Raw genomic sequence first — 17,845 nt, forward strand, 5'->3', positions numbered from 1 at the left:
TCAGTAGTTGTGGCTCACGGGCTCTAGAGCGCAGGCTAGTGGGATCCGCGGCGTGTGGGATCTTCCCGACTAGGGATCGAACCCGTGACCCCTGCATTGGCAGGAGGATTCCTAACCACTGCGCCCCCAGGGAAGCCCCTGTATTTTGCTTTTCTGGCTAACGTTTATTGTAAGCGTTCTCTATGCTGTTGTTATAGCTCTAGATTGTTACTTTTTATTGGCGCAGGAACATAGTTCATCCATTAGGTCCTCTGAGTTGTTGGCAGTTATGGGTGACGCCCTCATAGGTAGACACAGCTTCTCTGGGGTGTTGGCCTGGGGTGGAATTGCAAGGTCTTGGGATTTGCAGGTCTTCGCTTCTGCCGGATAAGCCCTATATGTTAGTCACCTCTTGCTGTGTAACAAATTACTGCACAATTCTGGGGCTTCAAAGAGCTGGGCGTGGCGGTCTGGGTGGGGCCTCTCTACACTGTCTGGTTCAGCCCTTGGGCTGCAGCCTCGCCTGAGGGATGGACGGGGACCATCTGCTTCCACACCCCACCCTCGCTCCCCATCAGCTCCTCGCCTGCCGTGGACCAAGGGCCTCGCCCACTGTCAGCCACAGGCTGCCCTCCGCTCCTCCCCGAGGGGTGCGCGCTCCATGGCGCCTGCTCCCTCCACATGAGGAGCCCTCTTCTCCCCCCACGCCGCCCCGCGCTCGCCTTGGCATCTTGGCTCCCGGGGCTGCTGCCACATGCCCGGCGTGTATGGCTCCCGCAGACTTTCCGCGTGCGCCACACCTGTAGCCTCGCCCCTCGGCGGACGCCTGGGTGCCTAACCGTGACCTCAGACTTAGCTGCCCAAAATCCAGGTCTCCATCTCCCCGAGCGTTCCATCCACCACCTTCCCCAGAGAAATAACGGCAACATCACTGCTCAGGCAAACACCCTTGTCTCTATTCGTTTTGATTTTATTCTGGTAAAATATGCATAACGTAATCAAATCAACCGCTTTAGCCATTTCTCAGAGTCCAGTTCGGGGGCATTAAGTACACTCTCACTGTTGTGCAGCCGTCACCACTGTCCGTCTCCAGAACTTTCTCATCTTCCCGAACTGAGACTCTGCCCCCATGAAACACGGACACGCCCTCCCCTCCCCCAGCCCTGGCCCCCACCCTCTACTTTGTGCCTCTGTGACCCTGACTCCCCCGGAGCCCCGTGAGTAGAACCACACAGTCTGTCCTTCTGTCTCTCATGTTCCACGTCTCCTCCATCCGGGCGTCCTGCCGAGCCCTGCTGACTTCAGAATGTACCCAGAGTCCAGCCGCCCTCACCACGCCAAGTGCCCCCCTCCTGGTCCAAGCCCCGCCCCACTCGCCACAGCGGCCTCTCCCTGCTCTCTGCGTCCCCTCCTTGGACCCGCTGGACGCATTCATCCAGTTCCCCCTCCCCCACGCCCACCCGCAGCCGCTGCTTTCGAAAAACTGTTAATGGTGTTTCCCAGCTAGGCCTGTGGTGGCTTCACACTCCATCACTCACATCCCCTGTTTAAAGCTTTCTTCCAGAAATTGGTCTGGGAGACCCTGGCCTTTCCGATTTTCCATGTCTTTAAGGGGCTGACTTTTACACATGTTGCCCAGTGCAGAGGTTACCACGGTTGTCAGGGTGGGATGATGGGACTTCCGGGGGACCTCACTGGACTTGCTCAGCGGGACGTGCCCTGCAAGCCACTCTTCACGCCCAGGGAAGGTACGGCAGCCGCCCTGGGGAGAGTTCTGCGCTGTGGCTTCAGGGACAAAACCGTGCTGTTGACTCTGTGAAGGGTGAGACTAGCGACCTGAAACCGTGGCTGCTGTGATTTTCCTCATTTCTGGGCGGTTTACATTGTTGAGTCGGCAAAGAAAACTGTCCTATCTGCTGAAGACTGAAAGTTCTGAGCAGGGGGTGGGGCCCACCTCCTGTCTGGTTGGCTGTGGGAGCTTGTTGTGACCTCCCTGGAAGAGCCCGAGTCTCCTGGGGGCGGGGGACCCACATGTGTCCGGGGGGGGGCGGCCCAGCATGGGACCGAGGCTCCCTCCATGTAGGGGCCCAGCCCGTACAGGAGGCCCGAGTCGTGCGGAGCCCTGTCCAGACCAGGGTATGGCCCACCCTCTCCCGGAGCCCAGGCGGCAGGAGGTGGGAGAGTGCAGTAGTGGGGTCCAGGCAGAGGGAGCAGTGCGGGAACAGGGACTCTGCGTGAAGGGTCTGTTCCCTCTTCAGAGACCTCGTATCTGATGTCCACTGTACTCGGGGCCAGCCCCCTGGACAGACGGGGACGGCGCTCTTTCTAATAACTGGACTCTCCAGGACTCCCTACAGCTGATTTCTTGTGATAAGTTTTAGATCGATTCCACCCACTTATAAAGGCTTAGAATTACAGTCAGGTTTTCATCCACTTTTGTTCTCTGTTCCTTTGGCCTTTAAAACCCTTGTTCCCGGATGAGATCCCCACCCACTGGACATTGGCAAAAATCAGATGAACTCAGAGCAACTGACCTTTTCTGATGACACTGAACTGGGCGTTGAAGGCAAAGGCTCCAGCAGGTGCCCGTGGGGCGCGTGGAGCGTCCTTGGACGGAAGAGCCTTTCCCAGGCTCTCCAGGCCTCGTGGTGCTGTGTCGGCCCCAGCGCCTGCTGTTGAGGAGCCTGGGCGGGTCCTGCTCTGACGGCCACGGTCCCCGCTTCCCGGGGACCCACAGCCGTCCCCTGAGGGCCTGCTGGTTGGTGCAGGCTGTGCCAGTGGGCAGGGTGGGCTCAGAGGCTCAGACACCTTTGACCCGGAGGCTGGTGGGCACTCAGTGGGGAGCGGGGTTGGCGCAGGTGGCTCTGCCCTCCTCCGCCCCCTTTCCACTGTCCCTGGAGTCCCCCCAGCTGCGAGGCTAAGTGCCAACAGCATCTTCAGACAGGCCTCGGTGATGCCCCAGAAGGGTGCGTGGCAGGCAGGCCTCTGTGATAACGACTGATGCAGGAGGTGTTCAGACAGACACCGCACCTGGCCGGAGAGGAGGCGCTCTGTGCGGCCGCCGCGCCCCGGCTCAGGACGCGCTCTATCACAGATCGGAAGTCGCTGGCGAGGAAGTGGCACAGGAGTAGCTGGGACGTGCCTATTTCCCGGGGCTCTGAGCAGGCTGCCCCGGCGCCAGCGCCCCGGCGAGACGGCGGTCGATCCGCACCCTTCTGCCCTCGCGCCCTTCCTCCGTGCCGCAGAGAGCTGGGGGTGCCTGGGGAGGCGGTGGGTGAGGGATGCCCCCCTGGCCCTGCCCGGGTGCTGGCCGCACTGCCAGCCCGCAGGTCCCTGGGTGCCCCATAGAGAGTCGTCACAGGGACAAAACCGGCCTTCGTGGCTTGATGAAGCGCCGGAGCGTGACCTAGTAAATTCAGCTGTAGTTTTTACTGAAGACTTTTTCCCTTTATTTTTGATTTAAAAACATATCAAAAGACACCCCAGATGCTTAGTTTCCCACTGTGGAAAAGAAAAGAAAACTTGAATTACTAGGCAGTAAGGAAGAAGAGAGAACTTTATTGAGAACACTTGCAGTACACGTTAGCGGAAGCTTCTCAGATTCCAGACGGCTTAAACCTTAACGTTTTCAGGCTGTCTCCCCTCTGTGGGCAGAAGCGGACGGTGGCATCGAGGCGTGTTGCAGGGCTGAACGTCCAGCGGGGCAGGCAGCGTGGGAGGGGACCCAGTACTGCGCCCGGGGCAGGCAGCGTGGGAGGGGACCCAGTACTGCGCCCGGTTCTTTCCAGGAGCAGCTTCCCTGAGGTGCAGCTTGCCTGCGGTCCCCGCACCCTTTGCACTTGGGTGCGACGGTGATTCTCAGGGGCTCCCAGCGGTGTGGCCGTCAGGGTCACTAACGAGAGACGCCTGCTTCACCCTGTGCCCGTTTGCAGCCCCTGCCCACCCGTCCCCCAGCGCCGGGCACCCACTTCCTGCTTCCTGTCTGCGGATTTGCCAGCTCTGGCGTTTCACGTCAGCGGACTCACCCGGTGCGGTCCTTTCCTGACTGGTTCTCACGGAGCACTGTGTGTTCAGGGCTCCCCCGTGTTGCAGCAGGTGTCAGTGCTTCATGCCCTCCTGGGGCCAAGGAGCCGTGTGGACGGACCAAGTTGTGTTCACCTGTGGATGAACAGCTGGGTTGTTTCTACCGCCAGCTACTGTGATGGGAGCTGCCGTGGACACTCGTGCACGGTACTTGTTGGAGCGTCTGTTCCGACCCCTTTGAGTGTGCACCCCAGCATGGAATTGACACTGCACACGCTTGTCCCAGTTGCTTTGCCGCCTAAAGTGCTCATGCGTTCTCGCTCTGTGTGTGTCCCCTTAGCGTGAGGGCATCACCTCACTTCCCCCAGTGGCAGCGTGGCCCTCGGTCTCGGGGAGTCGAGCGTCGAGGTGATACTTTAGTCTCCTGGGGGGTCCACTTCCACCAGCTGACCCCCTGCTTGGAGCACTTTTTCTTCCTGGGACCGTCCTCCCCAGGACCACGTGCTGGTTGATGCTCGTCTCCCGACCGTCCCTTAATTTGGAGCAGCCCTCCGCCTCCTTTGTCTCTCGTGACGTGGTGTTGTGGGTGGAGGCTGCCTCCTGTCCCTGTTTCGGACCGGGTGGTGCTTCCCCCCATTAGATTCTGGCTGTGATCCCAGATTCGGACGTGGGGATGCACTCCCTGCTCTGGGGTCTGCGTCTGGACTCCCGTCGGGTGGGCTCCTCGGAAGCCGCGAGTTGCGGGCCGTCCCATCTCTGTGCCGTTGGTCACTGTTCCTCGCGGTAAAGCGGTCGGGCATCCTGCTCCTGGTCCAGCGAGTGCCCCTGCTTTAGCCACGTCAGGGGTCTCGCCTGTCCCAGGCTGCGCGACAGTCGTGTGTGACGAGCCCTCCAGGACCCTCTGCCGGACCAGTCAGCCGGCCTCTGCTCTGAGCAGGGTCCTTCCCGTCTAGTCACTCGCTCCTCCCTTCAGTCCTTCCTTCGTTCCTGTGGGTTCTTGTATTTACTTCATTGCTTAGTTTATGTAGGTGATATTTATGTTTGTTACCGGATGGACTCGTGGATTCTCATTTTTCAATAGTTGAGGGTTACTTACCCGTCTAATGATCTCGATGCTCAAACTGCCCAGGTCGTCCGGTGGGAACCCTTGAGCTGGGTCCCTGTGTCCTGGTGATGTGACCCTGTCATTGTCCTGATGCTTCTCGCCTCCTGGCAGGACACCCTGTCCAGGACCCCGAGGCGCCTGCCTCCTGTGAGGGTATGGGTGCTGGAGGCCCAGGCCTGGGCAGGGTGGGCTGGAGAAGGTACAGGTGCCCGTGGCAGTGTGTCCGCACACACCCCGTCCGCGTCTGAGGTGCTCACGCCCAGGAGGCCCACGCACACCACACGCCCCCGTGCACGTTCCCGCCACAGACACTGGGGCTGAAGCCCAAACTCCAGTTCCCACCCGCGCCCACGGGTGCTCGCCGCCTGCCCTTCCCCCTCCCGTCTCCGCGTCCGTCAGGGCAGCGCCCTCGCTAATGTGCTCGGTCATGGTGGTTTAGGGTCGTCTCAGAGGTGCCCCAACACCCCGGCCAAGAGGGAGGTTAGGGCCCAGCCTTCCTTCCGACGGGGTGGGTACACAGCCCTCCCGCCAGGGCCCTCCCAGGCTCGGGGGAGTGAGTTACTAAGCACAGAGGACGTTAGGAAGTCGCGTTCGGCGCTGACACCGTGCCTTCCGTGCTGGCTGCTCTCCACTTCTGTGCTCTTGGTGGGGTTCGGAGAGCGTTGCTGCCCAGGAGAGCGGGGTTACCAGGAAACAGCAAAGCTGTCGGAAGCCTTGACTTTACCTTGTGCTGCTCCAGCGAAAATCGTGAAACCAGCCTCCGCTCTCAGATAAACGCCCGGGAAGGATGTGTGCGCGCCGGCGGGCGGCTGTGCGTGCTCGGAGCCCGCTGGGGGCGCTGATCGTGGCTCTGCCCCCGGAGCCAGGGCTCTAGGGTCTCGGGTGAGAAGGGACTCCGGGAGCACCGGGTCCAGCCTCTGGTTCAGTAAGAACCCCTTTTGGTTAAGTCGGGGCCTCTGCCTTGTACCTGCTTTCCCCCCGCTGGGCCCTCGGAGCCGTTGTGCCGCTGGTTTTGCAGGTCAGGAAATGGGCTTCCAGAGCTGAGTGGCAGGTGCTGTGCGGGGGCCTGTGTGACTCATGTCTCTGCCCACAGAGCTCTCGAGGCCTCGGTGCTTGCTTGGGTGTGTGTCAGGTGTGAGGAGGACAGGTTTGCTCTGTGATCTCAGGTGAACCAGGGACTGCGGGGTGGAAGCTGCCTCTGATGAGCCAGCGGGGGTGGGGGGTGGTTCTGTGAACACCCAGCCAGCCACGGAGTGAGGGCTGCCCCATCCCTGATCAACACTTTGGGCCCTCGATCGGACGCAGTTCCCACCCAGATATCCTGATGTCGGGCACCTCTGGGGAAGGACGGGGACTATGACCTCGGGTGGCTTTGCATGGCTTCCGCGTGGTTTGCTCCTACCTGTTGGAGACCAGGGGAAGCCGAGCACACAGGGAGCGGGCCTGGTTCCCGGCTGTGTCGTTACTGCTTAAGGTTTCCAGCGGTCAAGTCAGACTCTTGGGGCCGCGCGTGCACCTCCTGGGTTTGCTGGAGGGTCGGGGACAGGCCCCGTTCACTAACACATTGTCTGTCCCTGTCCTGGCCATCACCACCCTCCCAGCGGAGATGAGAGCAAGTGTGCACTTGATGGAGCCCTCAGTGCTGGGGCTCCTGCGATGGGGACTTGCGGGGGTCAGGGAACTTAATAACAGCTCTCACCTCGGAAGATGCGAGTCTGTGTGGAAAGCGAGGCTTCGGTGGGGCTTGAGCCGCTGGAGACGGCGCTTGTTGAACGCAGATATTTCCTTGGGACAGATACTCTGTCGGAGGTTTGCACTCATCGAGAACTGTTAAAACTAAAAATGGCTCGCTTCCTGTCACCTAAACATTGCTCACCGTCCTCCCGGCGAGGCCAGCCGCGCCCCATCTTGGTGGTGCTTCTGGGGAGGAGGGGGCCCAGCCCTGCAGAACTGCTAGAAGAGCGAGGCTGTGTGATGCGTTCGCAGTAGAGATTATCCTGGCGCCCAGAGAGCGTGCGGCACCCGTGTCAGGCACCGTCCAGGTGCCAGGAGCATCCGGGGCGTGGGCTGGAGTCCCCGGAGTCCTCCGGGCAGTGAGGGCGCCTCCAGACGCTGGGGAGCTTTTTCTTGGTGAGGAAGGGGTGGTCCTGCTGCTGGGGCTCTGAGTGCCCCCCCCCGGCCCCTTAGGGAGCTGCTCAGGTGGAGAATTCGGAAGAAGCAGCATGGCTGTACTTTATTGACAAAGACTGGACATTCCCAGACTCAGTTGGTTTTCTTTTTTACGTTTTGACGAGAGGGGTCTGCGTTGTCGTTGTTGTTACCGCTGCGTTCACTCTGCCCTTCAGGAGGCGCACAGCAGCGTCCCTCCCCAGGCTGGCAGGAGGTGCAGGGCACCCGGCGTCCTCCCACTTAGCACACACGCACACACACACACACGCAGGCGCGGAAAGTGTTCCGCCACCTCCAGTTCACGCTCGCTGCGTGAGTTCTGTTCCTCTAAAATGGCAAATTTATGGCACGTCCCAGTGTCCCCCTCCTTTTCGCTCTCGTTGGCGGTGTCAGAAACGTCTGCCACATGATCCAGTGTGTGCGGGGGTCCGTGCCCCGTGCTCATGACCCAGATGGATGGACAGCTCTGTGTGTGAGTGGCCAGCGGGAGGGTGCCTTAGGGCCGCGCGGGGCACAGTGTCCGGCCCTTCCCGCCCACCCCACCCCACCCCACCCCACCCCACCCCACCCCCCTACACGGCACTGCTGGACTTCACCTCGGCCTGCTCGGTGCTGTCCGGGACTGCCGCCTTGAGGGCCGCGTGGCAGAAGCGGTTCAGGGCGGACAGGCTGGTCTTCTGCTCCAGGTAGAGCCGCAGCTTGTCTCGGAAGGTCTCCCCGAGGAAGCTGTAGACCAGGGGGTTGAGGCAGCTGTTGGAGAAGGCGGCCAGGTTGACCACGTGGCCGGCCAGCGGGTGCGCGTGGCGGGGGGACCTCTGGCAGGGTCCGGCCCCGGGCGGCGCACGCTGCAGCAGGTGCACGCTGATGAAGACGTTCTCGGGCAGCCAGCACACAAAGAACACCAGGACCACGGCCAGGATCATGCGCAGAGCCTTCTGCCTCCGCGGGCGAAGCCCATGGTGCCGGTGCGCCGTCACCAGGACCCTGACGATGAGCGAGTAGCAGAGGCCAATGATGGCGAAGGGGACCACGAAGCCCAGCGTGACCTCCAGCCACTGCACCTCCCTGACGTCCGCGAAGCAGAAGCAGACGTCCTCGCTGTGCTGCAGGTGCACGGCGGTGAAGGGCACCAGGGTGGCAGACACGGAGGCCATCCAGATGAGGCCGCAGCTCAGCCGTGCGCGGGGCTTGGTGCGGAACGGGCCGCAGCGCGTGGCCTTGGCCAGAGCCAGGTAGCGGTCGAAGCTCATCCAGGTGAGGAAGAAGACGCTGCTGTACATGTTGACCTGCAGGAAGAGCGACATGAAGGTGCAGAGCGCGGTGATGTCGTAGTACTGCTCGTCCAGGTTGAACACCTCGATCAGCGAGTCTGCCACCAGGACGAGGTCCGCGGCCGCCAGGTTGGTGAAGTACAGGTCGGGGATGGTCATCTTCTCCCGGAAGCGGATGTTCACCACCAGGATCAGGAGGTTGCCCGCGAAGCCGATGGGGAAGAGGAAGATGGTGTAGAGGCAGGACAGGAAGAGCCCGACGGCGCGCTGCTGCTGCTCCGAGAGCGCGGCCGAGCTGTTGGCCAGCACGCGGGGCAGGCCGAGGCCGCTGGAGGAGCCGTTGGAGGCGCCCGGCGGCGTCTCCATGCTGGGCCGGGCGCCCGGAGGGACAGCCGGCCTCTCAGGATTTGCCGCAAGGCTCCCAGAAACCGTTTTTTAACAGGAAATCCCTCTTGAGAAGGAAAGGGGATGCTCTTGGAAGCGAGCCAGGCATCTGGAAAAGCGGAGCAGGCCCCAGGGGCACTTGTGCAACCGGAGGTGGAGGTCGGCGCCTGCGCTCTGGCCTGTGCTTCTGCCTGGCCTCTGGGTCTGCGGCTGTGTCCACGCCACACCTGAGCCCCTCACTCCCGGGCACCTGGGGAAGCAAGAGCAGAGGATTCAAGCCCGGCGGCTCCAGGGCTTGCTGATGATGCGGGACGGGTGCAGCACACGAGCGCGCGGGGCAGGCCTGGACGTGTCCCCTCCGCTTGGAGGGCCGGCCGGCCCTGTGCTGGAGCAGGGGAGTCAAGCGCAGAACACGGCCCGTGTCCTCTCCCCAGGGCTCCCAGGGCCAGTGGGTCTGAGTGCAGCTGGCGGTGACTCGTGCTCAGGCCCCTGCACGCAGCTCAGGAGGGCGCACGGCTGGATGTTCGCGTGGAAGCCTTAGGAGGGTTGTGGTCAGGAGACGAAATGGTTTTATTTCGGCGGCTGCTGGAAGAGAACCAAGACGGGAAGGGGAAAAGCGGCCTTTTCTGGAAGGGAGCGGGCCCAGCACGCTTGGTGAGAGGTGGAGCAGAGGTTTTTTTCTTGCAATAATACAGATCAAAGAAGTCTAGCATTTTCGGCTAACCCTAAGTTTGGGTGCCGAACACGGAACTGTTTTCAGAACATGGAATGAGAGAACATGAGAAATAAAGGTGGTCATTCTTTTAGGAAATAAGATTTGAATTTTTTTTAACTGTTTTGACAAATTATTGTAAAACCGAATGTATTTCTCCACTGCTGTTTGCAACCTGGAAACGCTGTGACTTGGAGGCTGGGGAGAGCAACCCTCCCAGACCTCTGCTTCTGACCGTCTCGCCCTGGTGGCCGCTCACGCGCTCGGCCTGACACAGGCTCTGCTCAGCGCGCTCCCCAGAGGCTCTGCGGCGTTGACGGGCCACCCTGGGCAGGATCTGCGGTCTCGGGCATCACGGCTGGGGAGCGGCAAGGTGGCCCCAGCTTTGTGGGGTAGCCCCGTCGGCAGGGCCGGGGCGGAGGAGCCTTAGTGACCACCTTGGAGAGTTTCTGCCTCTCCTGGGAGGTGGCCAGGGAGCGTTTTCAAAGTTGCCAGAGCAGCAGGTGCTTACTGACCTATTGCTTGAAAATAGAGTTTCTAAAAAAAAAGGAGGAAAGAGATGGATCGGGACCTTGGTGTCAGTTATTTTAAAAGGGTTCAATAACCTCTGCTTCACTGGGGTTGATCAACTGGATTTTACTAGTTGTGTTGTGTTCTTTATTCATCTTTGGTAGGTATTCCCAATTTGAACCACATAAATGCCATTGTTCTCAGATTCCATCTGTAATGTTTAAGGCCTCTGTTTTTAAATTTCTCTGTAAAAACCGCTTAGAGGATTTGTTTTGCTTTTTAAACGTGAGAATTTTGGCAAGTTTTGGACTGATTCTCAGGAAACTCCAAGGCGAGCAGAGCCCTTGAGACACACCTGCCCTCCACTGTGCTCGTTAGGTGTTGGCCGTCACTTCTTTCCCGGGTAAATGGGTCTTTGATCCTTGACCAATGCTGTTTTCATGGTGGTTTGATGAAAAGATAAGCATGAATCTTACTGCTGACACACTTTCCTCATGAAAGTTGGCCACGAATTTACAAATAGAAAGTTGAGTATAAAGCAGTCAGGTATCATTTTGTTTCAGATTGCCACTGCTTGTCCAGAGCTAGAAGAATGAACCACATTTTGGTCAGATCTACGAGGTATCTTTTGTGTATTAAATTAATCTCGGGTTGGCGGGCATCCTCATTGAGGGAGTAAGTGACGCGCCACCGTCAGAGCCCTGGCGATCTTCTTGGAGAAGATACTCGTTTGAACAAAACAGGACGGAAAGCAGCTAGCGTTGTTTTCAGCCAGCGTCATGAAGACCCTTCCTGCTGAGCCGCCCTCACTGAACATGCCCGGTCTGTGCACATCTGCTCTGGCTGTGCGCCGTCTTGTGCTGCGCCCAGCCGAGACATCCAGCCCTGTCTGCCCGGCCCGTCTCCGTCCCGGTGCCGACCCGAACACAGACCCAGAGCCTGGGTCAGTCACGCTTACCTGCGCGGCTGCCGCTGGCCACCTGCGTGTGTCCTCTGAGCAGACCCGTCCCCCGTCCCTGGGAGGGCAGCTCAGCCAGCCTCCGGGATGCGCTCACGGCTGGGGGCGGCAGCGATTCTGGACTTGGGAGTGGAATCGGGACCTTCGCGGGACGCCAGAGAGGAGCGTGGAGGCTCCGGAGGCCAGCCCGTTGTCCTCGGCAGGCAGCCCGGGCGGTTGTCGGCGGTCGTCGGATGGTTGGCCCCTGGCGGCCGCAGGCAGGCTTTATAGGCCCGCGGCTGGCGGGCGGGCACCTCCCACAGGTCCGGATGTAACCCCTTTTTTGCTGGGCCTTTTTCTCCCCCTCTGGCACTGAGCTCAGTCCCACCAAAGAGTCTTCAGGGAAGTTTCCAGTTGAACAGCTTTTTTTTACCCACTGATACAAACCTCTTTTTAAGTTTGAAGGGATTGTAAATGGGTCTTATCTTTTAGATAAAAATCTATCATCCTTTGGTGAAGCTTACATATTGTTGCTTGTTTTAGCAATGGACTGCCTTTAAAACTAAAACTAGATTTCCTAAGTTCGGAGAGTAGTATGTGAATTATACATAGAGAATTTCACCTAGGAGTTTCACAAGACACTTGTAGAAAGAAATGTAAACCCAGCAAGTAGCAGGTATTTTCGGCAGGTGAGCTCAGAGTCGGGTAGATGAGTAGCCTCCGCTCCCCTTCCCTTTGCTCCCGAAGTCCCTGGAGGTGCCTGTCCTGCAGGTGTTGCCTAAGACCCCTCTTTTCGCCAGGGCTCCCGCTCTCCCGCTGTGCGCCTGCCCTGGTGCCGGCAGGACCGGCCTGACCCCACTTCCAGTGCCGACTGACCATGCACCCCACCTGCCGGCGGATGGATGTCACCATCGGCCTGGAGAGGCTGGCAAAACCGCCCCAAGCGTCCCCGGACACGCTCAGCTCGGGGCTGAGAGCGCTGCAGGCCCGCCGGGAGAGTTGCGTGGTTGTCATGAGCACTGCATTTTAATCCAGCTCCTACCTTCCTCTTGGGTGTCCCTGTTTTCACCTCGTTGGTTTTTGAAGCTGTGAGACTGAACTCCGAGTGGAGGAACGAAGCACACCGCTGCAGTGTGAGCCCCCGCCTGGTGGGACGGAGTGTGGGGCGAGGGCGGGGTCCCTGAGCCCCGGGGTCAGCGCGCTGCGAACCTTCTGCTCTGTTCCCAGCTGAGTGCGCGTGAGCTTGAAGGTGTTTTTTGAGCGATGCTGACTTAACATCCTTTGGGAAATGTACACGTTTCCACAGAAGACAGTGTTGAATTTTTTATGGAAAAGTACTAGTGTTCAGGGTTCTTTCCAGCTGTGCTTCTAATAGGTTCGCTTTTTAAAGAATGGCGCGATCACGTAAATGGGGCTGCTTTGATTTTAGACCTGTTTCTGGCCAGCTGCACACGCAAGATGGCTTCAACACTAGAAATGCTGGAGACACCATTTTGAGAGCAGTGAGTCATGAGAAAGTACAGTTTCCCCTTGAGTTAAATAAACGACTAAAACACAAATTCAGACCCTGAAATAGCCGAGTCACGTCACTGAAGCACGGCCGCTCCCTCCTGGCGGGACACACGCCCTGCAGCCCCGCCTCTCGTCCGTGTGTTCCCGAACTCACCTGGGGCCGCTAGGCCGCGGGCCCCCTTTTCTCGTGGCCCCGGGTGGGTAAGTGATGGTCAACCCTCCTGCAGCTGGTCAGCGTGAGGGCCAGCCCACGGTGTTGGGGGGGCGTCAGGCCACTGAACCCCAGTTGATGTTCGCACGGGCAGGGCCCAAGAGGCCTCGTAGACGTTTTCGTGAGGCGAGAAGCCCGTCTGTACGTTTTAACATCCAGCCTTGAAAGAGCGCTTACTCCGCACTGGGCAGCGTGGCGCCCACCGTCTCGGAACCCTCCCTGAGCTCCCTGTCAGGTGAGGCGGTATCCCTGTGTACTGATGGGAAAACCGAGCTCAGAAGGAACGGTACCGGGGCCTCAGAGCTGGGGCTCGGCCCATCTGAGGGCCTCCGAGCCCGAGGTCTCCTCTCCTCGCCGGGAGCCTCCCACATTGACAGTTGGCCTGAAGGGTGCTCATCTTGGGGCAGAACTGCAGTTCTTGGGATCTTCCTGTCCATCCCCGAACTGGGTCAGCAGCTGGGTGGTGCCCCTCGCCGCCCCTGCCCCGCCTCACACAGCTCTCTGCTCTGTGTGGGGCTGCGGGGCGGGGCGGCCGGAGCCGCGGCTGGCGCTCCCCTCACCGGACTCCTCGCCTCTCGACACAGCCGTCATGCCCCTGTTGGTGTCGCGAGTCCCGGTCCTGCACGTGCGCAAGTGCGTGTGCCCGACAGCTGCCGGCGTATCTGCGGCCCGGCCGTTTCCCGGAGGGCAGCCCCGTGGGAAGGGTTTGCTGCTCCCCAGCCCCAGCACAGGCGCCCATTGCGCGCATGGCCCCACGGTATTTACGACTCGAGGCAGCGGCCCGGGGCCCGGCTGGTGTTGACTCTCAGGCAGCTGGCTCCTCTGTGCCGTTGCCAGGAGCCTCCTGGACGTTTCCTTTTGGCCTTTGAGAAGGACCTGCCGGTGGCACGGGAACAGGGGTCTGCCCAGGGAGGGGCTGTCCCGTCCCTGGGGGCTCTGGGTGGAATGCTCTAGAAGGCCAGGCTGCAGGCCCAGGTCCTTGTCCCAGCCCCATGCTAGTGGCCCCAGCAGTGTCCTGGGAGGGGCGAGGAGCCCCAGGAGGTGGCTTCCCACCCCGTCAGCCCCGCTTTATCCCACACACCCTCTCCTGGAGTCAGGTGCCCCCCGCCGCCAGAGAGCCTGTGTGTTTGCTTAGCTCTCGGTTGGCTCTGGAGCTCTCTCTCCGGCTCTGTGTGTCCTCACGGGGTGCAGGATGCGGGCTGAGTGGGGCAGAGCCGCGGGGGCGGGGACAGGGTGGGGGGGCTGGGGGCCTCGACCTTCCAGCGGTCAGCCCCGCCCCCCCTCCAGCCAGAGCAGCCCTTTGTCGTCTCAGGCTTTGTTTAAAGAAAGGCTCCTGCTGCTAAAAAGAAAGTTTGGGAGCCACCAGTTTACATTCTTGTGGCGGGTCCTAAGATGGTTCCTTTAGCCGACATACTTAGAAACGCAGCGTGAGCAGCTCCTCCAGGCTTGGCCGCCGTTTCTTCAGGGAGCCCTGCGCACTCGTGGACTTGCCGTCGCCTCGTCTGGTTCTAAGACTGGCAAGCCGTTGGCGTCTGTTACTGGGAACTGATTGATTGAGGTCCTTTCCCTTCTGGCCTGCACTCCTGCCACACACCGTAGAAAACTGGATGGACTCTAGGAAAGGGCTCTTCTCAGGTGTTGGCACCACAGGCCGAGCAGCGGGTGGACCTGAAGGGAGGTGGGCTGGGGAGTCTGTGTGCCTGCCCCTGGGCCAGGAGGGGCTGTTCCCGGGCGCTGGGGGCACAGGGCTGGGCTTCTGGGAGGCTGAGCACGGTCCTGGCGGGGAGGGGCCGGGTCTGGGTAGCAGCCCCTGGACTCTGGCTGAATCTGCCTGCGGGGCACGAGCGTCCTTGGAGCCACAGGCTGAAGCCTCCCCTGCCGCCCCAGCCCCCAGAGGCGGCCTGTTCTAGCCCCGCACCGTCTGTGAGCAGTCATGACAGTGCGCGGAGACCCTAGGATGGACCCGCGTATGAGGCTGCTCTGCGCCCCGACTAACAGCCCGAGCACAGCTCTCCAGAGAGCCCTGCCCGCCCAGGCAGACAGAGCCAGTGCTCTGGAAGGACGGCTCAGCAAGGAAAATGTCACATCCAGCATCTGGTGGTAAGTGTGTCACACGAAGAAGCAGCCTTTCCACGTCGGCGCCGACGCTGCGTGTCCTGCTGACGGTCTGGGTCGGGGGGCGGCTCACCCCTGACCCCCAGCTCTGTCCCTTGTGGGCGTGCTGCATGGGGTCCATGGTAGAGGTTTCACGAATATGTGAGTAAGTGACAGAGAGGTAGTAGATGTCATTATACACCCAGTGCGCCCCAGTGTAGAGGCTGTACCGGGGCCGTGGAGGTGTGTCAGTGCCGCTTCATCAGTCGTGACACCTGGAGAGGGACGGCTGTGCCTGTTTGGGGGCAGGAGATAAATGCAAAATTTTAAAATTCTTCGTATTTTTGTTGTGAATCTAAAAACTAAAAAAGCAAGGCCTTAATAAAAAATTTAAAAACCGAAGCTGTCAAAGGTAGAGGTTTCATAAAGCCAGAAAGATGCCTTTCCTTGGCGTGTCCCTGTTCTCTGCTCAACCAAGAAAACCATGATGTAAACGCAGTGAGACTGATGGATGTAGCCTTGGAATGAGACTAATTACCTCCCTTGGATTTTTATGTTTCCTGTGTTACTAGCCTTTCTGCACGTACTGTCGAATAGAACAGATGAGGCTTTTGAAACGGCTTTTTGCCGGTCTATCCAGAGCTCCTGGTGATGGGCCCCCGCTGTCCGCCGGGTCACGGACAGCATGACAGGTGTGCGACGGTCACCACGGGCTCACACCCGTCGTCTTAGTGCTGGACACCTGTGCCTGTGGGTGATGTCCTCAGACCCCCAGTGATGCTGCATTAAAAAGACAAAACCAATGTTTGTTCTTGCTGAGGTCTGTGCGGCCCCTGCTTCCTGGCAGAGCTGGAGGTCAACCAGCCATGACCGTTCAGGGCCAGGGTATGACAAGCCCATAAAGTTATTTGAGTAATGTTTTTATCTTCAAGATTCCTTCCTTGCCCTTTGGTTGGGGTAGGGGAGAGATGCTGGCCAGCAGACAGGCTAGAACCTTCCACCTGGTCAGGTGTCAGCCCGCACTCACGCCCCACACCAGCCTCAGGTGTGAGTATTGGTTTGGGCTAAGGTGTCATGCTTTTGTATAAACGGAGTTGAAAGCCATAAAGCTCGTTTTCAGTAAGCACCTTCCGGACAGCCGCATCCCTGTTGGCTCTCAGCGCGCCGCTCTGGGTTTCTGCAGGGCTGGGAGAGTCCCCCGCTGGCCTGTGTGGCTTATGTTCACGGGCAGGGGCTCCTACTAGAGCCCCTTCAGGGGGAAGCTGCGGCTTGCACCTCTGCCAGAGATGCTCCGACACTCAGCAGGGCCCAGCCACACGGCTGTGGGGAGGAGGGTGGACGGGAGCCTGCACAGCTCTCCCCAGGCAGGGCCAGCTCCGCGAGGTTCCCAAGCGGCTCGTCCCTGGGGGAGCCTCCGTCTCTCTGCAGCTCGAGCCTGGCCTGCTGGAGGAGAGCCTTGTGGTAGGGGAGGTGGAGGGCGATGGTGGTTAGGGCGACCAGGAACCACCAGCTGAGCGGAGGCCGCGCCCCCTGGGTAGGAGCTGCCTGCCTGGCCCGCTGGACGCCGAGCAGGACGCCGAACGCCGGCAGCGGGACGAAGGCCAGGCTGTCAGCTGGTCTGCCTGACACAGCCTGGTTTCGCAAAGCTCCCCAGACGTGCCCAGGCAGGGCCGCTGCCCCCGACGGCCACCAGGCCAGCCCCCGCGGACAGGACAGAGGGCGCCACGGCAGGAATGCGAATGGCATCGCCAGCTGCACGTCCTGCGTGTTGAGGTAGCAGATGTTGGACAGAAAGGAGAGGGCGGCACAGCCCAGGTCGGCCGTGGCCAGGAAGTCTGGTCGGCCGACGGCCGCGAGTGACAGCATCGTCGCTAGCAGGCCGGGGCTGTGAGGTCCAGCAGGCAGGCTTCTGCCCCCCAGCCTGGCGAGGCCCCGGAGGAAGGTGGTCGGGGTTAAAGAGCCCACAGGGACAGAGCCACGTAGCCGCGTAGCCAACGCGACACCTTGCGCGGCCACGACGTCCTCGCTGGCTGTGGACACACGTCATGGGAGCCAGCTCTCACCAGGGGGACCTGGGCTGCCCTAAGTTAGGGACGCCCTGTGACCTCATTGAAAAGTTTTCTGGGTCCCACCCCGATTCCCGAGGAGGGTGGGCGGCCATGGGAAGTGGTGGATCCCGGGCAGGTTCAAGCTGGGTGGCACTGGAGCAGGGTGGGATACAAGGACCCCCCTCCACCTCCCTCGGTGCTGATGGAGCGCATTCTGAGAATCACTATAGCGTGTGCGCCGCAGAAGGGTTCAGTGCAAGGTTTCCAGGATGGGGTTCAAGGATCTCCATTTCCAGCCCGTCGGCGCGTCCTGCGGGTCTCGTGGGGCCTCTGCCCTCGTGACGGGAACGAGCAGCCAGAGTCCACGCTGCTTGAAGGCGGGGTGTCGCCGCCTTTGGAGCCAGAGAAGTTCTGACCAGTTCTGGCCTCTCCCTGGGGATGGGGGCTCTGCTCAGGCCTGAGTCCTGGAGAGGGAGGCCTTGAAGTGACAGTGCCCGCGGGCTCAGCCTTCCCGGCTTGGAAATCATCTTGTTTCCACGTAAATGTCTCCCCTCCGCAAACTTCACCTAAATTGATGAGGAGGGAGGGCGCTGCTGTTGCTCAGAGGAAACTGAAGGCAGTAAGCTGGAAACCATTTCCACAGACGCCGAAGGGGGGCCGGCTCCACCCACGGAAGGGCCGCGGCCGCGCTGCCGGTGCTGCGTTTGCGACGGCGTCCTCGGGCACGCTGGCGGCCTGACTGCGGTCTCTGCATCCACGGGTTTGCTGTGGCCCTCCTCCTTGCTGTCTCTGGCACACGCGTGTGCTTGTACACATATGCCTGTACACGTGTGTGCAACGCCGATGCCCTGCCTGAGTGCTGCTTGGTGTGCTGGCTTTGTTTTGACCCG

The 17,845-nt window shown here is 60.4% G+C and overlaps 2 protein-coding genes across 7 annotated transcripts in view; one reads left to right on the top strand and one right to left on the bottom strand.

The window, feature by feature from the left end:
* Positions 1-17,845, top strand: part of C15H7orf50 (chromosome 15 C7orf50 homolog) — a 97,091-nt gene that overhangs the window by 30,289 nt on the left and 48,957 nt on the right. The window lies entirely within an intron of this gene.
* On the bottom strand, positions 7,849-8,913 carry GPER1 (G protein-coupled estrogen receptor 1). Its single transcript, XM_060123947.1, has one exon. It carries the CDS (start codon positions 8,911-8,913, stop codon positions 7,849-7,851), a length of 1,065 nt encoding a protein of 354 aa, XP_059979930.1.

The sequence above is a fragment of the Lagenorhynchus albirostris genome, chromosome 15, assembly GCF_949774975.1.
Source record: "Lagenorhynchus albirostris chromosome 15, mLagAlb1.1, whole genome shotgun sequence".
Lineage (NCBI taxonomy): Eukaryota > Metazoa > Chordata > Mammalia > Artiodactyla > Delphinidae > Lagenorhynchus > Lagenorhynchus albirostris.

Excerpts from the sequence above, each read along its gene's own strand:
- GPER1 (XM_060123947.1), bottom strand. The coding sequence starts at position 8,913 with ATGGAGACGCCGCCGGGCGCCTCCAACGGCTCCTCCAGCGGCCTCGGC.